This window comes from Neodiprion virginianus, chromosome 7 (genome assembly GCF_021901495.1).
Source record: "Neodiprion virginianus isolate iyNeoVirg1 chromosome 7, iyNeoVirg1.1, whole genome shotgun sequence".
In the NCBI taxonomy this organism is placed as follows: Eukaryota; Metazoa; Arthropoda; class Insecta; order Hymenoptera; family Diprionidae; genus Neodiprion; species Neodiprion virginianus.
The window spans coordinates 9,973,447-9,983,837 of NC_060883.1; the positions used below are offsets into that span (position 1 = coordinate 9,973,447).

General features: G+C 42.1%; 1 protein-coding gene across 1 annotated transcript; it reads right to left on the bottom strand.

Annotated features, from left to right (window-relative positions):
* Positions 1-5,131: 5,131 nt before the first annotated feature.
* On the bottom strand, positions 5,132-9,186 carry LOC124309068 (uncharacterized protein K02A2.6-like). The gene is made up of 2 exons (XM_046772313.1): positions 9,027-9,186; positions 5,132-8,919 (listed from the first exon to the last, which is right to left on the bottom strand). Exons 1-2 carry the CDS (start codon positions 9,184-9,186, stop codon positions 5,132-5,134), a joined length of 3,948 nt encoding a protein of 1,315 aa, XP_046628269.1.
* Positions 9,187-10,391: the final 1,205 nt, after the last annotated feature.

The following is a 10,391-nucleotide window of genomic DNA, read 5'->3' on the forward strand; positions in this document are numbered from 1 at the left end:
CGTCCAATTGGGCGTATAGCCTTTTTCGAATACATACTTGTACTTGCTGATTCAAACTCGATCGCCCGCACTGAAGGTACCGGGATGTCCCTAATTTGGGGGACACGGACCAGCCGGCGTGATACGCGACTCAAATCCAGCCGAGAATTTCTTTGCCGCAAGCTCGTCCGACGCATAATTTTTTAATTATAAGCGATAGCGTTAGGCCAATCAGAGTGCATCATTTCATCTGGATTTGCCGCCACGGAAATTGCTGTTTTGTTCGTCTGGGTGAATTATTATTATTCGTTTACGAATTAAATATCGGCACCTCCCCTCTCTCCCTGTTGTACCCCTTCTCGAGCGCTGACCCCGGTATTGTTGCCGCGGCACACGCTGCCGGCCGCACACACACGGACGCACACTCATGTGTGTGAAACATAAGCGAATGCCCAGCTACACAATACTACGAAACACACATCTACAAGTGAAAATAAAAATAAATCCCCAAATAAATCAGCGGATTTAAGATTTAATGTTATAAAACACTTCCAATCATCGATGTATGCATCAAACTAGAGATTTTAGATGATTGATATGCCGTTAGGGTTCATAATTAGTCATTCAATCAATCTGAATTATGGTTTCCGAACATTTTTTGTGTCTTTGCAACATAATTTTTCCACTAGTTTGAAATTCATCATTGACATCCGATTTTTCAATAATGCGAGGGAAAAATAACTCGCTGAATTGGCGTGTCAATAGGTTTGTAAATCAATTACGATTCACCTGAGTTAACACAAAATAACTGAATAAATGAGAATTCACTGAATCACTAAAAATGATAACCGAAATCACGAGAATTATTTGAGATATGCCTCTGAGGGTTTGTCGACGTAACGTACACGTCATTTTCAATCAGACTGCCGTTCAAAACAATTTCATATGCCCACAGCTGTGATAGACTCATTATAGCATCTCGCGCAAGGTTGAAGGACCTCATTTTCTGTCTAAAAGACTATCGTCACACAAAAAATCCGCAAAATTCACTCACCCAAAGTCCTTAAAACTCTGCCTTTGCGACATGAGCGTTAGGTTTATGGGGCATTCGTATGAAGACTCATGTGATTGTCGCAACTCGCCTGACGGCTCGTAGCAACATCTACCACGCTCGTCTTCATACGAATGCCCCATAAACCTAACGCTCATGTCGCAAAGGCAGAGTTTTAAGGACTTTGGGTGAGTGAATTTTGCGGATTTTTTGTGTGACGATAGTCTTTTAGACAGAAAATGAGGTCCTTCAACCTTGCGCGAGATGCTATAATGAGTCTATCACAGCTGTGGGCATATGAAATTGTTTTGAACGGCAGTCTGATTGAAAATGACGTGTACGTTACGTCGACAAACCCTCAGAGGCATATCTCAAATAATTCTCGTGATTTCGGTTATCATTTTTAGTGATTCAGTGAATTCTCATTTATTCAGTTATTTTGTGTTAACTCAGGTGAATCGTAATTGATTTACAAACCTATTGACACGCCAATTCAGCGAGTTATTTTTCCCTCGCATTATTGAAAAATCGGATGTCAATGATGAATTTCAAACTAGTGGAAAAATTATGTTGCAAAGACACAAAAAATGTTCGGAAACCATAATTCAGATTGATTGAATGACTAATTATGAACCCTAACGGCATATCAATCATCTAAAATCTCTAGTTTGATGCATACATCGATGATTGGAAGTGTTTTATAACATTAAATCTTAAATCCGCTGATTTATTTGGGGATTTATTTTTATTTTCACTTGTAGATGTGTGTTTCGTAGTATTGTGTAGCTGGGCATTCGCTTATGTTTCACACACATGAGTGTGCGTCCGTGTGTGTGCGGCCGGCAGCGTGTGCCGCGGCAACAATACCGGGGTCAGCGCTCGAGAAGGGGTACAACAGGGAGAGAGGGGAGGTGCCGATATTTAATTCGTAAACGAATAATAATAATTCACCCAGACGAACAAAACAGCAATTTCCGTGGCGGCAAATCCAGATGAAATGATGCACTCTGATTGGCCTAACGCTATCGCTTATAATTAAAAAATTATGCGTCGGACGAGCTTGCGGCAAAGAAATTCTCGGCTGGATTTGAGTCGCGTATCACGCCGGCTGGTCCGTGTCCCCCAAATTAGGGACATCCCGGTACCTTCAGTGCGGGCGATCGAGTTTGAATCAGCAAGTACAAGTATGTATTCGAAAAAGGCTATACGCCCAATTGGACGACTGAAATATTCACCGCGAGTGAGGTGAAAGATAACAATCCGCCGACGTACAAACTTACCGATTATCAAGATCATCCCATCGAGGGGGGCTTCTACGAGGAGGAGCTCGGCAAAGTAAAATACCCCGACGGCTATCTTGTGGAGAAAGTATTACGCAAACGGGGGAATCGGATCTATGTGAAGTGGTTGGGTTTTGATAGTTCGCACAATAGCAGGATAAATAAAACAGCCATGTAACATAATTTGTACGTATTTTCCGAATTACAATAAAAGATTTGAATATACAAATATTTCCACACTTATCTCCTTTGCATGCACATGTGCCGTACTCGATGCCATGAAAATAATAATAATAATAATAATAATCTGCAATTTTTCCATACGATTATTACACATTTTTTTTCATTTTCAGAAAACTTTTTTTCGTTTTCAGAAAACTTATTTTCATTTCCTGAAAACTTTTTTTACGTGTTAATCAAATGGGAAAAAAGTTTTCGGAAAAGTTTTTTTCATTTTCTGAAAACTTTTTTTCGTTTTCTGAAAACTTTTTTTCATTTTTAGAAAACTTTTCACGTGGTGAACGAAGAAGAATGAATAATTTCTCAATATATTGATAATAAATAAATGAATAAATAAATGAATAAATAAATAAATGAATGAATAAATAAATAAATAAATGTTAAGTATATGAATTCACATTGTCAAATCCAGTCTAAATCGTTTCCGCATGATGGCGGATCGCCCGAGGCGTCAAGCGTAAATATTCGCAATAATTAAACGTATACAGTTTTATCCTATAGCTATCAGGGGGCTGGGACAAACCCCCAAGGTAGGGTCTCGGTCTGTCCAGGTATCAATATGGAATCTCAAGCTTTTTCACATCATGTAGAGTGGCAGGGAATTTGATGCCTGTACAGTTCAACTCGGAGATAAGGCGGCGATAATGGTTAGTTCTATCGGTGGGGGTGTTGGCCGGGTGGCGGGCTGCAGTGATGGACCAGAGAAGGCATCTTTCATCGTTGTTTTTCACGTTCACCACCGCCCTTTTCCGCTGAATATCCTTGGACAGCTCAACGAATGTCGAAAGCCCCGCAGCGAGAGGCTGGTACCGGTTGATATTTCCGAGATTCGTTACAATTCCCGTTCGGATTCGGTTGGCGAAAGTTCGATCTCCAGCACGCCTGCTTTCATCCCCTCGCGGATGAATCTTTGCAGAGGTGGGTGGTTGGTGATCGCATAGTTTATTTATGGCACATAACCGCATGAAAATTCGAGCTTGTTGAATTCCCCACCAAGATATTTCATTTGCAGGCGATTTTGCCCAGCCATGTTGCACATTTCAGCCAGCTGATTTGAATCTTCTTGCAGGACCCTTGCGATTCTCGGTGGCAAGAAGACGTTGTAATCTTCATCGATCGTCGCCAGAACACATACCCCAAATTTCGTTTTGACCAGCCGTAAGTCTGTGATGTTGTACGCCGCTCCAATTTCAAGTTCCGACATCTTCTTGGTTGGCGGATTCTCCAGACGGCCGACGTGGCTAACTTTTGTTAGATCCATCGCGTTTCAATCGGTTTCTTGTTTTTCACTAGTAACAGCAGTTCACGACGCGAAGAGACGATGAGACCAGCGTCATCATCGGAATAGGCCCACGTTTTATATACCCCATCGAGTGGGAAATAAGGAGGTAAACTATTAGCGTAAAAGTTTACGGATCATCATCAACATTCCCAGCCTATCTAATTGCGGTGTCGCCACCCGGTCGATTAGCACAAAAGAATGTATTCGAAGTATGGTGAAAATATTATTTTCGCTCTGAGGGCGAACACTGCTGCAGTCGTTGAACGTTTTCCGGCGCACAATCATACGTCGGGACGTATCTTATTCCTCGCTGATCTGACGACGCTCGATCCAATTGGCTTCGCGTTCATCGTCATCTGGTTCGATGTCCGAAAAGATCGCGATCACCTCATTTCCCCCATTTTTGAAAATGCCGGATTAATGTTATGTCCTGAACATATACCCTGTGCTGCCTGCGCGGTTGCGCACGAGCTCTCCGGACACATTCAACGAGTCGCCGAAGATCTTGGAGCGAAAACTCCGAAGTCGCGTCGCTGAATCCTATAATTATTTCTTCGCCGGTAAACTGGTTATTACGTATCATGATGATTTTAGCGCTTTCGTCTCACAAGAATTATAGAAGGGTAATTTCACCGGGAAAAGTTGACGCGAGGGATTTTATTAAAAGTGAGAATCGTAACCGGACAAATTGTGGAAGACTATTGGAATTGTGTGCGTCTCTCTGAAATTCAAATTACACCGATTATGAGCAGGAGCACGATATTTACCCGTGAAGTGACAGTGGTCGTGGCACTTTTTCTCCTCAGGGGTAAACGGCTTTTCGCAAATGTGGCAATTCTTTGCGCGCATATGACAATCGTGTTGCACTTGGGTAAGGTAAGAATTTGGGAGAGTGATAGTCAAAGCAAACTATTAGCGCGAGTGAAAGTTTACGGATTGTCGTCAACATTCCCCGACCTATCTGTTATGATCTAGGTAGGGTATAATGAAAATGAGGCACATGTGTCAGGTGGTGTGTCTCTAGCCGAACTGGCGACACCCGTTTATTCGCTGGCCCGGTGGCGCGTGGCGAGAGGAACTCAGGCCCGCGCACACCAGTGGTTTCTCCCTGTCTACTCATATCTCTCTACATCCTTCTTTTTCTAGTTTAATTACTACGTAATTATTCTATGTGTTGCTATATATATATATATAAAAGTTTTTTTTTGTTTTTTTTTTACATTACATGTTTTTTTTTTTTTTTTTAGTTTTTTTTTTTAGTTTTTTACACGCTTATCCTATATGTTCTTACATACTAGCTTATTCTATCTGTAGTCTACTTGGTGATTTACTTTCTCTACCGCTTTGTGTGATAGTTGCGGTAGGCATTGCCTCGGCTTCTGACCACGTCTCGTCAGCCTCGGTCGAAGTGTCTACTATAATTACGCTTTGATCTGATTCGGTACCGTTTTGAGATTCCGCAATGCTCGTATCGTTAAGCTCGACCGCCTGTGCGGTTTCAGGACCCTCGCTATCTGAGTTTGTCTCGGTGTCATCTGTTTGGGAATTTGTTTCGTCTTCCAAAGGAATGTAGTAGGTCTTATTGTCGCCGTTAGCGACCAGAGGAGACGAGGGAGGTTTATTTTTTGCCATTGTTTTTTTAAAGGGTTTCAGGAATCGTCTGTTTCTCGTGAGGATGTTCCCCGTTTTAGTCTGTATGCTGTAGCGTCTGTTGCCTGTTTGAGATATGACTTTTGCCGGTTGCCAAAGGCTGTTAGGTTGGAGTTGTGCGTAGACGTCTGTGTTGTCGGGAATTTCAGGAAGGTTTTTCGCTCCCCTTCTATTATAATATTCTGTTTGTTTGTTCTGTTCTTCGACAATCATTTTTTTTATGTTGTTTGGTACCACTTTAGGTAGGAATTTTTCACTACAGTTCGGCAAATTGTCTCGGAGTTTGCGCGACATTAATAGTTCGGCGGGCGATCGATTCCCGATTACAGGAGTGTTGCGATACTGTAACAACGCCATTTGTACATCTTTTCTCTCTTCCATTATTTTTTTCGCTTTTTTCTCGAACGTTTGAATGTGTCTTTCAGCCATGCCATTGGACTGCGCATACGTTGGAGATGATGTTACATGATCAAACTCCCATTCTTTCGCGAATTTCTTAAATTCTTGCGATGTAAATTGAGTACCTCCGTCAGATACTATGGTCACCGGTACGCCGTGAGACGCAAACATTGTTTTGAGGTGTCTAATCACGTTTTCGCTTGTCGCGTTTCGCCGTAGCTCGGCTATTTCAAGATACTTTGAATAGTAGTCTACAACGAGAAGGTATTTCTGGCCATTTATCTCGTACATGTCACACGCAATTTTGTTCCATGGTAGTTCTGGAATTTCGTGGGGTTGAAGAAGTTCCCTGTTTTGTGAGTTCGAGTATTTTAAACAGATTGGACAACTGCCGATTTTTTGTTTGACTTGATTCGAGATACCTGGCCAAAATACCGATTCGCGTGCGATTTTCTGACATTTAGTAATTCCTTGGTGGGAATAGTGTATTCTGTCGATTATTTCATTTCGCATTTCACGCGGGATCACTAAACAATCGTTTTTAAAAACTAAACCGTCTACAATAACAAGTTCGCTTTTATATTGAGCATACGGTCTTACCGTTGCTGGCAGTTTGTTTGAGTTGTTCGGCCAACCGTTTTGGATTATTTCTTTTAACGCTTTTAACTCGCTGTCTTTCTCGGTACTTTCAATTGGCTGTTTTATCTTTTCGGGAGTTGCGTTTACATAATTTACTGAGCATACTTGTGATTCAATTTCTTGTGACCATCCTAGGAACTTATCGTTTTTATCGTAAGCCCGCGACAAAGCATCTGCTATATAGAGTTCTTTGCCTGGGCGATAAACGATCTCTATGTCGTATTTCTGAATTTGCACCAACATTCTTTGAAGTCTTCCTGGACATTTGTTCAGGGGCTTTTGAAATATTGGTATTAGCGGCTTATGATCCGTTTCGACGACTATTTTTTTCCCGTAAATATAATCATGGAATCGCTCTAAACCGAAACAAACTGCCAACAGCTCTTTCTCTATTTGCGCATAACGCGTTTGTGTATCGGTCATCGCTTTCGCCGCGTACGCACAAGGAAGTCTATTTTGGAGTAATACGGCTCCTAGCCCCGCCTGCGAAGCATCGACTGAAAGTGTCGTCTCTTTATTTACATCGAAGAACTGTAATACTGGAGCGCTCGATAGGCATGCTTTTAGCTGGTCGAATGCTCTCTGTTGCTCCGCGTTCCATTCAAAAACCCCATCTTTTTTCAGAACATTTCTTAGGGGAGCCGTTTTCTCCGCGAAATTGACTACGAATTTACTGACGTACGTTAGCATCCCGAGGATTCTTTGTAACTCTTTTTTATTCTGCGGCACCGGTAGTTTTTTGATGGCTTCTATCTTTGTACTGTCTGGAGCAATACCATTCTCGGAGATTATATGACCAATGTATTTAATTTGTTTTTTCCCCAACTCGCATTTATCTATGTTAAACCGAACGCCGTTTTGCCTGGCCGCATCTAGGACTTCCTTAAGTCTAATGTCGTTTTCTTTTTTCGTTTTGCCGTATACAAAAATATCATCAATGTACACTTCGACGCCTTCCAAATCGAAAATTTGTTTGAATCTATCCTGAAACACCTCCGGTGCAGTTTTAATGCCGAAAGGCATCCTTCTGAATTTATATCTCCCGAAAGGCGTGCCGAATGTGCAAATTTCCGAGCTTTTTTCGTCCAACGGGACGTGATAGAACCCTGCTTGCGCGTCAAGTTTGCTGAATACGGTCGCTCCGTTAGCTCTGCTTATAATTTCTTCGAAGGTCGGAATTTGTCGCGGCTCGACTTCGATTTGTTTATTTATCTCTTTCGGGTCAATACAAATACGAATCGATCCGTTTGGTTTCCTCACGAGCACGAGTGCGTTTACCCATTCTGACGGACCCTCTTTCTTTTCTATTATTTTGTCTTTTTCAAGTTTATCCAATGCTTGTTTGAGAGTGTCTCGCAGCGGCAAAGGAACTCGCCTCGTAGGATGTATTACAGGCGTGGCGTTCTTTTTTAGCTTAATTTGATACGGTTTACTTAGACAACCTATTCCAGAAAATACGTCTTCATATTGTTTTCGTAATTCATTGTAGCTGTTCTGTTCGACTGAATAAATTCTTTTAACGAGATTTATTTCCTCCGAGGTTTTTCGACCCAACAGAGGTGTTCCGTTAGAGTCGATTACAAAAAACTCAATTTCATGTTTTTGGCCTTTCCTGTGGCACATGACGTTACATTTGCCTACCACGTTAAGAGTTTCGCCCGAATAACAATTCAATTTCGTGTTCGTTCTTTGAATTTCTTTTTTCGCTATGTTGATCTTTTTAAATATTGGCATGGGCAGAATATTCACGTCAGCGCCCGTATCGATTTTAAATTCTATGCTATGATTGTTTATTACTAACTCCGCGTACCACCGTTCTTTTACATTTGAGGTTTCGACTTGAGCTATAAACAGGTATTCGCTGTGATCTGAATCTTCATTGATTTCGTTTATTTTCTGATCGCGCTCGTTTCCGTATTGTTTTTTGAAACACATTTCAGCAAAGTGATTTTTCTTTCTACAGTTATTACAGATTTTATTGTACGCCGGGCATCTGTTTATCGCGTGAGTATATCCGCATTTCGTACACGAAGTTATAGACTTAGCTGTATAAGTGTGTTGCGCTGTGTCGGTGCGTTGACTCCGCCCCTTGATTGCATCAACCGATGCTGTCGTCGTCAGTGCGTGCTCCATCTCCTGTGATCTCTCTTTGGATTTCTCGATGATGAGACAGCGGTCTATAGCTTCCTGGAGAGTTTGCTCATCGTTTTGGAGCAGTTTCTCCCTTATAGACCCGTCGGCTACTCCGCAGGTAATCATCGTCTTGATTAATTCGTCGTTCAGACTGCCCAGCTTGCATTTCTTCGCCTTTTTCTTTAGTTCCGTTATGAATTGTTCCAACGTTTCCCCGTCACGTTGGCGATACGAGAAGAACTGGTACCTTTCGTACGCCAAATTTTCTTTTGGCAAAAAATGTTCCTCGAATTTCTTTATAAGGGGTTGGAGTTTTTGTCCTTTTCTTCGTCCGGGATCGTGAATGTTGTAAATATTTTAAAGCCGTCCTCACCGATGTAGTGGAGCAACTGAGCACATTGTGTGGCCTCTGATTTTTTGTTCGCTTCCGAGGCGACGAGGTAGTTTTCAAATCTGGCCCGCCATGTTCGCCAGTTTTCGCCCACGTTGTCCGTCATCGACATCGGCGGAACTCCTCTGTATTCGTTTGCCATCGTTTTGCTGTTTATTCGTCTCTTAATCCCTGGATGCACTAAGACGTTATTTTAACACGTTGTCTTCACTTTCTTTTTTTTTTTTTGTTAATTTTATTCTTCAATTTTTTCGCGATGTATTGGCCCCTACTACCGACTGCGCCATGTTATGATCTAGGTAGGGTATAATGAAAATGAGGCACATGTGTCAGGTGGTGTGTCTCTAGCCGAACTGGCGACACCCGTTTATTCGCTGGCCCGGTGGCGCGTGGCGAGAGGAACTCAGGCCCGCGCACACCAGTGGTTTCTCCCTGTCTACTCATATCTCTCTACACTATCCAATTGTAGTGAACACTCTCGGCCTATCTAATTGTAGCATCACCATCCGGTCAATTAGCACAAAAGAGTGTATTCGATGTACATGGAAAATATTATTTTTCGCTCTGGGGGGTAAACTATTAGCGTGAAAGTTTACGAATCGCCATCAACATTTTAAGTGCAGCTGTAATTTGAAATATATATATTGTTACAAAGGGTGAAATCACCCGTTTTGTCCCCTTTTAAATGATCTAGTAGTCATCATAGATAAAAGACGTTTATAAACCTCTTATGTCTTTAAAAAGAATAAGGTTGCTGCGTCAACCGATATTATTGTAAAAACAGTCAGTCTCTAGACTTTAAAAAGAGAGCTTGTGTCCAAATACATCTATTTTCTTTCTAAATATTCCTTGTTCGTGAGACTTCTTTGGCTCGGCGTTCGCTTAAATCGCACAGAGAACTCTTTGATTCTCTTAGATCTTTCGTAATTTCCCCCCGTTGTAACATTGGTGTCAGAAGTGGGATCTCTTCTGTGCCATTTGAGTGGATTTTGAGTGTAAAGAAGTATTCAAAATAATGCAACGAACTCCTACGTTGAGAGCATCACGCGCGGAGCGACGAGCTGCCGGACGCGTTTCATCGTGCCAGCGTTCTCCTGAACCAGCGTTTCCTTCCATTTCTCGTCGTTCGGAAGCTGAGGTTCAGCCCCAGCCCCAACTAGCTCTCTTGGCAGAGCTCATCCAGGGAAACCAAGATTTGCTGATGCGTCAGATTCAGCAGCAAGAACAACATCAACAACAGCAACAACAACATCAACAACTGCTACAACAGCAGCAACAAGAACAGCAGAATCTTCTGCACGAACTCCTCTCGCAACAGCGTCAATAACAAGAAATCGTGTCACAGGC

Bases quoted from the DNA above. Each gene is read 5' to 3' on its own strand.
- LOC124309068 (XM_046772313.1), bottom strand. From the start codon at position 9,186: ATGGCAAACGAATACAGAGGAGTTCCGCCGATGTCGATGACGGACAAC. The intron at 8,920-9,026 runs GTGAGGACGGCT...TTTTGCCAAAAG, and splicing joins TCAGTTGCTCCACTACATCG to AAAATTTGGCGTACGAAAGG.